At 36.6% G+C, this 15,148-nt stretch overlaps 2 protein-coding genes across 2 annotated transcripts in view; one reads left to right on the top strand and one right to left on the bottom strand.

Annotated features, from left to right (window-relative positions):
- Positions 1-343: 343 nt before the first annotated feature.
- LOC110451743 (putative uncharacterized protein DDB_G0286901) lies at positions 344-1,694 on the top strand. The gene is made up of 3 exons (XM_021499912.1): positions 344-709; positions 1,047-1,268; positions 1,485-1,694. The coding sequence occupies exons 1-3, from the start codon at positions 344-346 to the stop codon at positions 1,692-1,694; spliced, it is 798 nt and encodes a 265-aa protein (XP_021355587.1).
- A 1,172-nt stretch (positions 1,695-2,866) lies between these two features.
- The window catches only part of LOC110451694 (aspartate aminotransferase, cytoplasmic-like), a 19,037-nt gene continuing 6,755 nt past the window's right edge, over positions 2,867-15,148 (bottom strand). Inside the window, exons 2-9 of the mRNA XM_021499829.1 lie at positions 12,821-13,002; positions 10,693-10,801; positions 9,918-10,030; positions 9,307-9,411; positions 8,767-8,917; positions 7,428-7,593; positions 6,496-6,638; positions 2,867-5,235 (exon numbers count right to left, since the gene is read on the bottom strand). Of these exons, the coding sequence (XP_021355504.1) occupies positions 5,069-5,235; positions 6,496-6,638; positions 7,428-7,593; positions 8,767-8,917; positions 9,307-9,411; positions 9,918-10,030; positions 10,693-10,801; positions 12,821-13,002 (1,136 nt within the window). The 3' untranslated portion in view covers positions 2,867-5,068. The remainder of the gene's footprint in view (positions 5,236-6,495; positions 6,639-7,427; positions 7,594-8,766; positions 8,918-9,306; positions 9,412-9,917; positions 10,031-10,692; positions 10,802-12,820; positions 13,003-15,148) is intronic.

Genomic DNA, 15,148 nt, shown 5'->3' with positions numbered 1-15,148 from the left:
GTCCCCTGGTTTACCCCGTAACCCCAACTCATTGTAGTGTCCCCTGATTTACACAGTAACCCAAACTCATTGTAGTGTCCCCTGGTTTACCCAGTAACCGTAACTCATTGTAGTGTCCCCTGGTTTACCCAGTAACCCTAACTCATTGTAATGTCCCCTTATTGCATTTGGAGCTATCAGAATATAACGGGTTAAGTGATCATACTACTACGTCCAGGTTATGCCATCACAGTGAGACATCTTTTTAAGTTCATCCTAGATGTTGCTGAAGACCTAAAAGAAGCGGGCGGGGACAGAAGCTGTGTGCTCACTATCGAGAGCAATGGCCTAACCAATGCGAACAATGATGTTACCAAGGGGTGTTGCTGAAGACCTAAAAGAAGCGGGCGGGGACAGAAGCTGTGTGCTCACTATCGAGAGCAATGGCCTAACCAATGCGAACAATGATGCTACCAATGAGAACAATGATGTTACCAAAGAGAACAATGATGTTACCTATGAGAATAATGATGTTAGGAATGAGAACCATGATGTTACCAAGGAGAACAATGATGTTACCATTGAGAACAATGATGTTACCAATGAGAACAATGATGTTACCAATGAGAACAATGATGTTTTCAATGAGAACAATGTTACCAAGAAGAACAATGATGTTACCAATGAGAACAATAAGGTTACCAATGAGAACAATGATGTTACCAATGATGTAACCAATGAGAACAATGATGTTACCAATGAGAACATGATGTTACCAATGAGAACAATGATGTTACCAATGAGAACAATGATGTTACCAATGAGAACAATGTTACCAAGGAGAACAATGATGTTACCAATGAGAACAATGATGTTACCAATGAGAACAATGATGTTTTCAATGAGAACAATGTTACCTATGAGAACAATGATGTAACCAATGAGAACAATAAGGTTACCAATGAGAACAATGATGTTACCAATGAGAACCATGATGTTACCAATGAGAACATGATGTTACCAATGAGAACAATGATGTTACCAATGAGAACAATGATGTTACCAAGGAGAACAATGATGTTACCAATGAGAACAATGATGTTACCAAGGAAAACAATGATGTTACCAAGGAGAACAATGATGTTACCAATGAGAACAATGATGTTATGAAGGAGAACAATGATGTTACCAAGGAGAACAATGATGTTACCAATGAGAACAATGATGTTACCAAGGAAAACAATGATGTTACCAAGGAGAACAATGATGTTACCAATGAGAACAATGATGTTACTTAGGAGAACAATGATGTTACCAATGAGAACCATGATGTTACCAATGAGAACAATGATGTTACCAATGAGAACAATGTTACCTATGAGAACAATGATGTTACCAATGAGAACAATAAGGTTACCAATGAGAACAATGTTACCAAGGAGAACAATGATGTTACCAATGAGAACAATGATGTTACCGATGAGAACAATGATGTTACCAAGTAGAACAATAAGGTTACCAATGAGAACAATGATGTTACCAAGGAGAACAATGATGTTCCCAAGGAGAACAATGATGTTACCAATGAGAACAATGATGTTACCGATGAGAACAATGATGTTACCAAGGAGAACAATGATGTTACCAATGAGAACAATGATGTTACCAATGAGAACAATGATGTTACCAATGAGAACAATGATGTTACCAAGTAGAACAATAAGGTTACCAATGAGAACAATGATGTTACCAAGGAGAACAATGATGTTACCAATGAGAAGAACGATGTTACCAAAGAGAACAATGATGTTACCAAGGAGAACAATGATGTTGCCAATTTTGTAGTGCTTTTCAATGTTTCGGGATTATTTAGACAATTACATGTTCACAATCATAACTCTAAAACGTTTAGGCTAATAAAGTTCCTGTAAGTGGTCTGGAACGAAACCGGAGTACTCAGACAGGTGACTTTCATACCTTTTCACATTTGATTAAGGTATAAAACCCCTGTGCTATCCACTGTGCCGTTGATCAATAATATGAAACAAACGGTCTTCAATTTGTTTCCATTTCATACAAGTCTGAAGGATTGACCACAGCCTTATTATTATTTTTTATATATATTTTTGCTCATCAATTCAACATGAGACAGAAACCCATTTCAGATCTTACATATAAAATAATGAAATTAGAAAACTACAATAATATATTCTCCAATGAATTTATTTCATTCCATGATTCTACATATATACATACATACTTGTATGTTCCTCCTGTATCAAATCTGCGATGTCTAACATCAAATTTTGAGTCCTTATAAAGAACTTAGCATCTATAATCATCGCAACAAAAATACCTTTTCAATCACTTCTGTGACAAAACATGCAGGTCTAGGAAAATGAATGAAATCATAAATATGAACAAAATATATAGTCAGTTTACATCTATTGTATGATTAATTAGGAACACAATTTCAAGCGTATACAATCCTTGCCGAGTTAAGCTATTATAATGAGGAATCTCATTTAGTCACACTGTTAATATTATGTTTTTCAAACATGACTTGGTGGGGGGTAATATTTAAGGCATATACACAAATCTTGTACTTAAGGCTGTTACTCTTCAAAAAAAAGAAAAAAAGAATTGTACTTGAAAATAACCCCCTTACATACAATACCTAATCCTGAAACTGCCCCTCATCAAAGCAAGAATCAGTTTGTATGGTGCCAAAAGCACAAGACGTAGTATAGAGGCCAATTCATATTTCCCAGCAAGAATTAACTTGTATACACTGCTGCACGCACAGTTTTGACAAAATGCAGTTGTTTTTTATTTTACAGAATCAAATTTGTTGAAATTAAGTATAAAATTCTCCATTTTTTTTAAAAAAATTAGCATTAAAACCATTACAGGCCATGTTTTTGATGATTCTTCACTTATTGGCAAGTCTCACTCGATTTACCTTAACATCAATATTTAACCCTTTACCACTGCAGACCATAATGGACTCCCCCATATAAATGTATGGTAGAGTCTATTAAAGTTACCTAGGGGTGAAAGGGTTAAAGGAGGTGGTGATCAGAATCAGCTTACTTGTTTACTTTGCTATTGGGTCCCAAATAAAAAATGAAATTGATCCAGGGTTGTCTGCAAATACTAGTCATCATGCAGAAATTCAGCTTTGGTGAATTTTATATCTGCCTCGGTAAAACATCTTACTGACCTACTCCCTCCATATAAGCAAGCTCCACCGCTGTCATGTCTTTCCATCCTAAATTGGATCTTTTAACAATTTATACAACATGATTAAGTCTTAATTTTTTTTTAACTTTTTTTTATAAACACATGTTATAAATTAAGTTTTTAGAGAGAGAGAGAAAGAGATAAAACGATATAAGGCAACTTTAAAAGATTCTGTAGTTATTCTCCCTTGATTTCTGTATTTAAACATATTTTATTTGTCATTCAACAAGAAGGATTAGGTACAATTTATCTCAACTTAGAAATGCCTTACTTTCTGTATTCATACCCTGATGTTCAATGTCTGATTATATATGTAAATAAGGCATGTCAGGTAAATAAACATTAATGCTGTAAATAAGGCCCGATATCAAGCGATCTACCAAACAGGTGAACCTAATACACAAACTCATCAACATCAGATCATAAGACAAAAGTCAAAATCTCAGAAAAAACAGCCATATCAACATGCACAGCGACCGTTCAGAAAACCAAATGTCTGACCATTTTTGTATTTAAAAGATAACTGGTCATACAACATCATCAATACTAAAATATAATTGTATATCTAATTCATAATGTAAGCTTTATGCTTGCTTTCTCTTCTGATATAACCAGCAATCACTTGAATTTCATTTACAACACAAAAAACTTTGCTATAAGGTTTCCTTTTTCTTACTTCACACTGGCTGGCCCTGTTGCACAGGCATAATTTTTAATTTGTGATTATCTCCCTTAGACTACCAACGAAACTGGTTATGAATCGTCCCAACCTGGGAATCGTCACATAATATTAATTAATTTGACACCTGAATTCATATATAGGAGGCTTCGATTACATGTTTTTGAGAAGGTCAATAAACTTTGCGAGAAAGCAAATATATTATTTTGTTTACAACAAAAAGGAAAAGTTACGGATGTGAATTATATCACCGAAATAATCAAAATGAACCTAACATTACAGGAGCCCGAGCCTATTTAACATAATGCTGGTATTGATTTTACCTTCAATGAAAGACATTATAAAAGCCAAGTCAATGACCCATTAATTAGACTACAATCACAAGGTAGATGGATGTACACAGACCCACACAATTGAGAACACAACTAACACCTTTAATTTGCTCCATTAATAAAAAAAAAAAAGGTTTAAATTCACTTCTGAAACAATAGCATGGATAAACAGCATTTCACCGTCCAACAAATACATAACAAATAAAAAACAGTTTGCACTTTTCTGCACATTAAGAAATAATTCTGTGTTCTTGGTTGATACAGATTTTTTTTTTTCTTTTACACTGATTCGGGGAAGGCATGATTAGTTCAATGTCATATGAATTAATATAATCGCACCTTGTTATCGAAATCTGATAAATGACTTAAATTGCTGAAGGGTCGTAAAACAACACAATTTTTTTAATTTCATCAGAACCTTAATTTGAATACTACTAATATGACAAACTTACTGTACATGTTGTGTCAAGGATATTACTTCAAATTAATAAAGGTAATTTGACAAATTCCATACAAATTAAAATCTTTTTAGTCAACAATAAGGAGATCACTATTCTGTACCAATCCATAAGGTGATATAAAATACCGTGTAAACAGTGTGGATTCCGACAATAACTCACTTCTGGGTGTATTACTCACCGATGAAAAAGTCTAAGTCAATTTCCAAAAAAAAAAAAACTTTCGGTGTGAACTTCTACATCAAATTTGATGTCTTGTTTAGTAGAAACAAAGACACCACCAACTTTCACTAAGCCTTCAAATACTACACATACTTAAGACTGGCTTTACAGTGTTACAGGGTGTAAATGTCTTTAAGGATAAACTTTGAGGTTATCTATAGTGATGCTTGCTTCTGTTGCTGGTTTTCGTCGCCACAGACAACAGAATGAATGGCATCGGCTACATAATCGATGTTGCTTGATGTCAACCCACACATGTTGATACGTCCAGACTTCAGCATGTAGATATGGTACTTGGATTGAAGCAGGTCAACCTGGGCCTCTATTAAAATGAACAAACAATACTTTTAGTAGCAGAAAAGCGGAGGAAGGAAATTGCCTCCAAGATTAATCTGTAACACACCCAGGAATTTATCAACATTTATAAGAACCAAATTTATCAACATTTATAAGAACTAAATTTATCAACATTTATAAGAACTAAATTATATAAAAATAAATAAAACCGGTTTATAAAGTATGAAATCTTTTTCTTATTAAAGATTTCACATTATAATAAGGAATCCCTGTCCTTCTGCACTATAGCTTTTAGTATATACAGTAACCTTCCCTTAACTTCCTTTTTGATATAACTACACTGTAGCATCGTTGGTCCAGCACCAGGTAGCTCAGTCAGACAGAGCAACAGTATAACAACCTGAAGTCCAGGGTTCAAATCCCAGTCAGGCCCCGCTGAATTACACTCCAAACACCGTTATGGTTATAATTTATTCATTTCACCTTTACTTATTTCACCTTTATTAGTTATTAATTTCACCTTTATTGATTATTAATTTCACCTTTATTAATTTCACCTTTATTAATGATTAATTTCACCTTTATTAATGATTAATTTCACCTTTATTAATTATTAATTTCACCTTTATTAATTTCCGTGAGAGTTCAGCAAGGTCTAGTTTTCTATTCAGAATCAAAGCTATATCCTCCTTTATCAGGTATTCGTTTTGCATAAAAGACACATTCCAAACATACATTCCTCTTTTAATCAACCTATCTAGTTTATTTTAGCCTAAACAAACTGTTTTGTTTAAAACATGAAGTATTATAGAAATACAAAAGTGTCACACTCATGATCTTAGCTGGCTCAAGTTTGCCTTACTTATATGTCAGACACGCCTTGCCTTACTTATATGTCAGACACGCCTTGCCTTACTTATATGTCAGACACGCCTTGCCTTACTTATATGTCAGACACGCCTTGCCTTACTTATATGTCAGACACGCCTTGCCTTACTTATATGTCAGACACGCCTTGCCTTACTTATATGTCAGACACGCCTTGCCTTACTTATATGTCAGACACGCCTTGCCTTACTTATATGTCAGACACGCCTTGCCTTACTTATATGTCAGACACGCAAAGTCATCACCAAAAGGCAAACCTGCATTAAAGATTTGTTTTTATTTAACGAGACACAGACTAAACTAATTCATATTTCCCCCTTTCTTTACATGTCTATGTTACATATTTCCATTCGACCTTGGGAGAGTGTTCTTCTAGAAGTTCCGGTTGGGTGGTTACCTGAGAGGCCGGTATAACTAAACATTCCGCGTTGGGTGGTGATGTGTGTCCACGAACCGGGCGTCCCCAGGGACACTAACTTCTGGTACAGAGTGTCACGCATCGTCAGAATACGACTCGCCATTTTCTTCACTTCTTCCTTCCTACAGACACATAATGAAATACAAATAACAACCTCAAACATTGTGTTTATAAACATGTAGACGTATCCAGCTTCTCTAAAACTAACCTTCAAATATATACGGAATTAAACTCACTTAAAGCTTTCGTTTTGTTAACTTACTTAATCAAAGAATTGGGAGTAGTAGCCAGAGGCCCCATCATGTAGTCACCCTGCCATTGGCATTGTCTTGAAAATTAGGTGCAAGTGTTAAAACTCATTAACACTTCAGTTACTAGGATGCTGATATTAGAAATGGAGTTTCCTAAGGGTACGACACTGAAGCGATGTGGACAAAACAAAAATAACATTCTAATCTTTTTCAAATGTGTATTTTTACCTGTTTGGACCTCCTCTATTTTTCAACCAAATCTAAAGTTGAACATTTTGGTGCAAGTTTGAAATTCATTCCAGTATTTTTAATAGGATGATAATATTGGAATGGGTACAAATATGTTTGATATTTTCTCTTTTTATACCCCCACTTTGATAAAGCAGGGGCAAGACAGGGCAGGGGCTAGGGCAGGGGCAGGAGCAGGGGCAGGGGCGGGGGCAGAGGGATATACAGTATTTGCTTCGCCCATGCTTGCGTCCGTGTCTGCTGACTGATTTCAAGGGCACAACTTTCATGGGAGAAAGAGTTTTGCGTTAAAAACCAGGTCACAATATTCCTACATGGGCGATGATAATTTGACACATGACCTTCAGCTAAATAAAAAAAAAAAATCCCTCAAGTTTTTTACTTGTTATAAACGTTCATCCATGATCTTACCACTCTGTATAACATGCTGGATTGTTGAGAACAGAACAAACAACACGAGCGCCATGATTGGGTGGGTTTGACCACATTGTCCGGACGATCAGATCCATCTGGGACCTCACCTTCAACACTGTTTCGTTCGTCTTAGTGATCGTTACTAGGTTACCCACTCTTTCATCTAGAAACGTAACAATCACAGATTTCAGTACAACAATCACATGTAGAACATCAAAATATATGTTGTAATTTAAGTTGGATCCAATTTTAACAATTTTTGCCTGTAAAAGATTGTTCCTTGAAAATATGCAGCTCCTAAAGAGTAAGAATGATTGCATCAAAACTATAAAATCTAACGGTTGATACGTAAAAACAAGAGGCCCAGAGGGCCTGTATTGCTCACCTGGATAATAAAGCAACCATGGAAAATTATTCTTATTACAGATAATACTGCAGCTTTATCCAAATAGTGGCTCTGTCTCTCAGCAACACCCGTCCCTTTTTAGGTCCTGACCCAATGATTTGAGGCGGAATTTAAACATTAACCTCAAATACCCCTAATGGATCTGCCCCTCTGCTCCCTAAAAGCAACCTTCCATTTATACAAAATTGAGTCCCCTTTAATTTGTCAAAGGATGCTCTACACAAAATTTGGTTGAAATCCGTCCAAACAAACTGAAGGAGAAGGATTTTGAACATTTAATACTATGTTCCCCCTATTGGACCCTTCCCCTTTGCTCCCAGGGGGGCCAAACTCTCTGGTAAAATTCATTGAGTCCCCTTGCAAAATGATATTCTGGATCAAACTTGGTGAAAATAACTCCAATCATACAAGTACTGAAGGAAAAGGATTTAAAATTAAAAACTTCACTTTACTCTAAATTTCTACCCAAGTTATTTGCCACTTTGCTATATGTTATTGTATAAGAGTTGTATAACTAAATGCAAAATGCTGAAAAGTACTGTCAATGAGGGATGGATTCTGATTAGGGCCAGAGATATTTTTACCAGGGGACTAAGAGGAAAGCACATACATAATTTGAGAAAGATCCCTCCAGGACTTTCTGAGAAAAAGAGATAACAAACCTTGACAGTCAGAATCAAAGATGGCTGCCAGTGGGCCATTTTGTTATCCAATCAGTCTCAAAAGTAAAGATACACATTTTTTGACCAAGGGAAACTTACATATGAAATGTGAGAGAGACCCTCCAGTACTTTCTGTTGTTTAGGGACAGACAATGGACCACAGGTGTTTTGAAATAGCCCCCATCTGCTGATTGTGGGCTAAAATCAGAGCTAATTTTTTTTTGAGCAGCTGATACCTGACTTGAGTTTTACTGACAGCTATACATACTATATAGACCAAAGTTCTTTGAGAATGACTGTGCAATAAACATTTCAAATCCACGGCTCTGCATATAGCGCACAGCAGAAGCATCCTTATCTAGATCGCCAGTGGCAAACCCTTGGTAGGCGATATCAATGAGTATGGTCAGATTCCTCTCCTGAAACAGTCAAGAATAACATTCAACAGCTTATACAACTCTGCCCTAGAATCACAAAATATCTAAACTTTAAGACCGTTCTCAATTCCAAAATCACATGCCTGACACCATTACAGTCAGGGTTGGATTCACTGATACGACATGAAAAGGTATTGGGTCATTTTTCAAGCCACATGCATACTTCGTTTCCACCCACATTTAGACCCTTTCGGAGTGCTCCATTAGACTAACAAGAGTTATTTAAATTGGAAAACAAAAATGCTTTTATATTTATACAGTAGTAGCATATATCTTTAATTTAGAATTATGGAATGGCAAGCTAAATATACTGAGTTACATTAAATTTGATATCTATTGTTTTGACTTATAAACCAGCTATGCATAGTTACCTGACAGACGTCTGCGATCTCTACCCACTGTGCAGGGGTAGCATCAACTCCAGTCGGGTTGTGTGCACAGCCATGAAGGATGACACAGGCTCGTTCAGGAGCGTTCTACAAACAACAAAAACAGAACATGGAAAAATGGTTTGCTGGAGTATAAACAAATGTTTATTTGGAGTGTTCAGTATAAGCTATTTATCTTTTATTGTGGGGGAAAAAAAACTGTGTCCCTACCTACCGACCAAAACTTCAAAGTGGTGGGTCAGTCAATGACAAACAGAGAACTGTTTAAGGTTGGCCTGAATAATTTTTCACAATACTTCCTCCTTGTTTCTTTAGATTTTGCATAATTCCCAAAAAGAATTCGATTCCAAAAGCAGCAGTGGTTTTTCCTTGCTTATGAGGATGGATATACTAATTCCTGGGCATTTTACCATTTAGGGGTTGTGAGATATGCCTGGAGTTTTTCCAAAGTGTTTTGGAAATCTTTCTAAAGTCTGATCTTGAGAAAAACACTTATTGTGAAATCAGAAATGGTCAAACAGATCGGTATGTAGTGTAACTGAACTAGAAATGTTCACCGGGTGGTTAAAACAGGATTTCCGTCTTCAACTAACCTTCAAATCCTCCATCATACCGTCAAAGTCCAACGATCTGGTGTCTGCTTTCCAGTAGCGATATTCCCTTATCTGTGAGAAACCAGCATCTTTGAAGATCCCCCTGTGATTACCTAATAATTATAATTTAAAATGTGTTGGTTCATATGTAAATATGTTACTGTGAATACACAGAAGAGGATTAGTCAGAATATGCCTTAAAATAAAACCTAGGTACTGTTTACACAGCAGAACAGTTTGTACTCTTTGAAAGCAATATTCAATCTCTTTATTTCAATTTACCCTTGTTTAAATAATTCATCTGGAATTTCGATTTTGTAAGTCTACCATTAGGAACTAGATAATGTAGTTTGTGCAAGTCTATAAAGAGATGTAATGTAAAAAAATAATACGTCTCATACATGTATCATATCATTCTGTATTAAACTTTTTTATGATCCAAAAACATATCATAAATTTATGCTTGCAATTTATTGATATTCTATTTGCCTGGTATTACATAAACACTAACAGCTGTCTATGAACTGATGCTGTATTTATATTTAGATGGTGCAAAATGATACAAACTCATACACATGCACATACAATGTCAATCTAATAAGTTGCATGGCCTAACAACATGGCAGTTTCATTGATCTATTTACGTGGTATCGATTAGTCCAACTTGAGCAGAAATTGAAATGTTTGTTCTAGAAATTTCATTGCTGTAATTCAAGTTGTTAACATTTGCAGCACTGTTTTGAAGGGATGTTACTCCCCCAGACATGACATATACCCCATGTCGGTTTGGACACGTAGACGACGTCGACACCCAGATGCCTGTGCATAAACTCTGCGGCCAGTTTGAGGGCTCCAGTCCCCCCTACGGCCTGTGTGCCGAGAACCTGTTATGATGACGAAAAAGAAAAAAGTCATTAAACTGATACGCTTTGCCAGAAGCATTTTCAGATTGATCATTGAATGATACTATCTCAATTTTATAGATAACTTTTAGCGATAGTAAGAGAAATTATTGATCAAAACCCTATCAGTTCATGTGAAACTGATTCACCACTAAGGGTCTGAATGGGTAAACATACCCATCCCCTGACTGCCTACAGTATAAGAGTGCTTTTTTTGACAGATGACCTTTACCGTTTCGGCACACTTTTGCTTTGAGAGTTGTTTTAAGTGTTTCAGAGACGAGACACTGGTCATTTACACTCTTTGCTTGATAAAGGGAAACAGATGTTTTCAAAAAGCTTGCAAAATAGTTTTTAATTCCTGTTTGTGTTCAAAACGAACTTAGCCTTTATGATTCACCTTTTCAAGACCTAAAATTGTCATTATGATAATTTTCTCTTTATCCTACCAAAGCAAGGATTTTTAACCAGAAAAAAATAAGACTTTATAAGATATATTTTGAGGTCTGAAGGTTCTGTATGGTTTGTCCTTCCATTCTTTTTCTATATCTATACATTTATTATTAAAAGAAGTCATAGCCTGCTGGCATGAGTAAACCATTTTTTGTTAATACTGTCAATGAGGCCATACGTCCTCTAGGCATAGATTTTTTGTATATATATTCATGTAGCTAGGTCAATCTAGATGAAATCAGAAGTATACATTGACTTCTCATTTAACCTGGATTGCCTCCTTTGATTTATTTTTGTACAAAAGGCATCAAAGGGACTGTAGAGTGGCCGGGTGGTGCAGTGGATAGCGCACTTGCTGTACAGGGTTCGATTCCCCAATTGGACGTGAAAAAGTATGGGGTCACCTGCCCGACCACATGGGTTTTCTCTGGGTACTACAGGTACTCCGGTTTTCTCCGGGTACTCCGGTTTTCTCCGACAAGAAGAACCCCATGCGTTTACATCCGGGCCAACAAGAGTGATTAATATAAGTTGAAATAATGGTTGTAAAATAAATGAAGTATATATAAAGGGACTGTATTGAAAATCTGAAAATGCATACCATCAACAGCAAATTGAATGTAGTATTGCAATTTTTTCCCAGTCTATGGATTTATCTCGGCACCAAAGGGTCAACATGCTTCCTTCATATAACATTTGATTCTCTGTTCCGAAGCTTCATAAAACAACTTTGGTTGATATATGATCACGTTGTTGGGAGGAGTAGGCTTTAACAGATTTGAACATACAAGTTCATTTTTACACAGCAATTGATTTGAATTATGTCTCCAGGACCAAGGACGCTTCAAAAATAATATGATCAGCTTATGGTTACGGGTAGGTCCCTGGGAGTTAGTTCATTAACCCTTTCACCTCTATGTAACTTTAGTAGACTCTACCATGCATTGATATGGATGAGTCCATTATGGTCTACAGCAGTGAAAGGGTTAAGGGCCTAGGTTATGACCCTGTGACTTGATATCCAGGGGTTGGGCTGGACCCTGTCTGTTGGGTTTGTAATCCTTATGGCATATATAGTTGCCTAGCAAGCAGTTACTTGGCTATAGGGTGGACTTTTGATTTATTACCAAGGTACTTCGTTGCTCAGATACCCTGTCATGTGTTTATTTATACAACAGTTGGTCCACTTGTCCCATTGAGGCTTTAGACAAAATTAGACTGAAGTCTGAACAGCCGTTCAGATATACAGTGTATTACGTGGTAAGAAAGAAGAATTGACCGAAACATGGACAACAGATAATGTGCCATGACATAACCTTGCTAAGCCTTTTTAGGCCTGGGTGCCTACAGAAACTGGGAAATAGTCATAAATGAAATATTTTAATTAACAATTTAGACGATAGTAAGAAATAAAAGCCAAACATGACGAAAGTTCAAAATTCAAAATAAATATTAAATTGAGTCAAACAAATTTCAGAAGATATAAAATTTAGACATTTATAAGAATATTTTTTTTCTAGTTTTACTTGTACATGTACTAGTACCTACCCTGTTCTGTGTGATGACTGGGCTGTCTTCACCCAGAAGTAGCTTTATTGAATTGTTACTGAATTCAGCCAAACCTGCCACAGGGAGGTACTCATGGTTGAGAGTGGCATCACACGCCATCTGTGCCTCAACAGTCCGTACAACAGGTAACACCCATGGCTTGTCTTCATCTGTCCTGTAAGCTGACAATCCAAATTAAGTTTAAAACAAGAAATATGCCAAGAAGTAATCTAGATATCAGTCAGCCTTGTTAATCCAGCCTAGTCTGGCTGTACCATTTTCCAGCAATTGTTTCTGGGAAATAGCCAGCCTTTTTTTAAAAAATTGTGAACAAGGTGTATTGATAGTTATGTCACAAGCTAGCTGCTACTGCAGGGGATGAAAGTAGTTGGATTATTGCTAGGAATAAAGGTGGCTGGATTATCTACAAGGAATAAAGGTGGCTGGATTATATTTCATAATTATCTAGAAGGAATAAAGGTGGCAGGATTATCTACTGGGAATGAAGGTGGCTGCATTATCTACTGGGAATGAAGGCGGCTGTATTATCTACTGGGAATAAAGGTGGCTGGATTATCTACAGGGAATAAAGGTGGCTGGATTATCTACAGGGAATAAAGGTGGCTGGATTATCTACAGGGAATAAAGGTGGCTGGATTATCTACTGGGAATGAAGGTGGCTGTTTTATCTACTGGGAATGAAGGTGGCTGGATTATCTACTGGGAATGAAGGTGGCTGCATTATCTACTGGGAATGAAGGTGGCTGTATTATCTACTGGGAATAAAGGTGGCTGGTTATCTACAAGGAATAAAGGTGGCTGGATTATCTAGAAGGAATAAAGGTAGCTGGATTATCTACAAGGAATAAAGGTGGCTGGATTATCTACAGGGAATAAAGGTGGCTGGATTATCTACTAGGAATAAAAGTGGCTGGATTATAAACAAGGAATAAAGGTGGCTGGATTATCTACAAGGAATAAAGGTGGCTGGATTATCTACTAGGAATAAAGGTGGCTGGATTATCTACTAAGAATAAAGGTGGCTGGATTATCTACAAGGAATAAAGGTGGCTGGATTATCTACTGGGAATAAAGGTGGCCAAATTATATTTCATAATTATCTAGAAGGAATAAAGGTGGCTGGATTATCAACTGGGCATAAAGTAAGCTGGATTATCTACTGAGAATGAAGGAGGCTGGATTATCTACGGGGAATGAAGGTGGCTGGATTATCTACGGGGAATGAAGGTGGCTGTTTTATCTACAGGGAATAGAGGTGGCTGGATTATCTACTGAGAATGAAGGTTGCTGGATTATCTACTGGGAATGAAGGTGGCTCGATTATCTACTGGGAATGTAGGTGGCTGTTTTATCTACAGGAAAAAGAGGTGGCTCGATTATCTTCTGGGAATGAAGGTGGCTGTTTTATCTACTAGGAATGAAGGTGGCTGGATTATCTACTAGGAATGAAGGTGGCTGGATTATCTACTGGAAATGGATGTGGCTAGATTATCTACTAGGAATGAGTGTTATATTATCTACTAGGAATGAAGGATGCTAGATTATCTACTGGGAATGAAGGTGGCTGGATTATCTACTAGGAATGAAGGTGGCTGGATTATCTACTGGAAATGGATGTGGCTAGATTATCTACTAGGAATGAGTGTTATATTATCTACTAGGAATGAAGGATGCTAGATTATCTACTGGGAATGAAGGTGGCTGGATTATCTACTAGGAATGAAGGTGGCTGGATTATCTACTGGAAATGGATGTGGCTAGATTATCTACTAGGAATGAGTGTTATATTATCTACTAGGAATGAAGGATGCTAGTTTATCTACTGGGAATGAAGGTGGCAGGATTATCTACTGGGAATGAAGGTGGCTGGATTATCTACAAAGAATGAAGTAGGCTAGACTATCTACAAAGAATGAAGGTGGCTAGATTATTTACTAGGAATGAAGGTGGCTGGATTATCTACAAAGAATGAAGTAGGCTAGATTATCTACTGGTTATAAGGCTGACTGAATTATCTACTGGTTATAAGGCTGACTGAATTATCTACTGGTTACAAGGCTGACTGAATTATCTACTGGTTACAAGACTGACTGAATTATCTACTGGTTATAAGGCTGACTAAATTATCTACTGGTTACAAGGCTGACTGAATTATCTATTGGTTACCAGGCTGACTGAATTATCTATTGGAAATGAGGCTGACTGAATTATCTACTGGAAAAATGAGGCTGACTGAATTATCTACTGGTTACAAGGCTGACTGAATTATCTACTGGTTACAAGGCTGACTGAATTATCTACTGGTTA

The sequence above is a fragment of the Mizuhopecten yessoensis genome, unplaced genomic scaffold (assembly GCF_002113885.1).
Source record: "Mizuhopecten yessoensis strain PY_sf001 unplaced genomic scaffold, ASM211388v2 scaffold6169, whole genome shotgun sequence".
NCBI classification, from domain to species: Eukaryota; Metazoa; Mollusca; class Bivalvia; order Pectinida; family Pectinidae; genus Mizuhopecten; species Mizuhopecten yessoensis.
Note: the sequence above shows the minus strand (reverse complement) of the source record. Positions and strands in the feature narration are given on the sequence as shown.

Coding starts and splice junctions, on each gene's coding strand:
- LOC110451743 (XM_021499912.1), top strand. CDS start 344: ATGATGTTACCAAGGGGTGTTGCTGAAGACCTAAAAGAAGCGGGCGGG. Junction 710..1,046: donor ACAATGATGTTACCAATGAT/GTAACCAATGAG, acceptor GATGTTACCAAG/GAGAACAATGATGTTACCAA. Junction 1,269..1,484: donor TTACCAATGAGAACAATGAT/GTTACTTAGGAG, acceptor GTTACCAAGTAG/AACAATAAGGTTACCAATGA.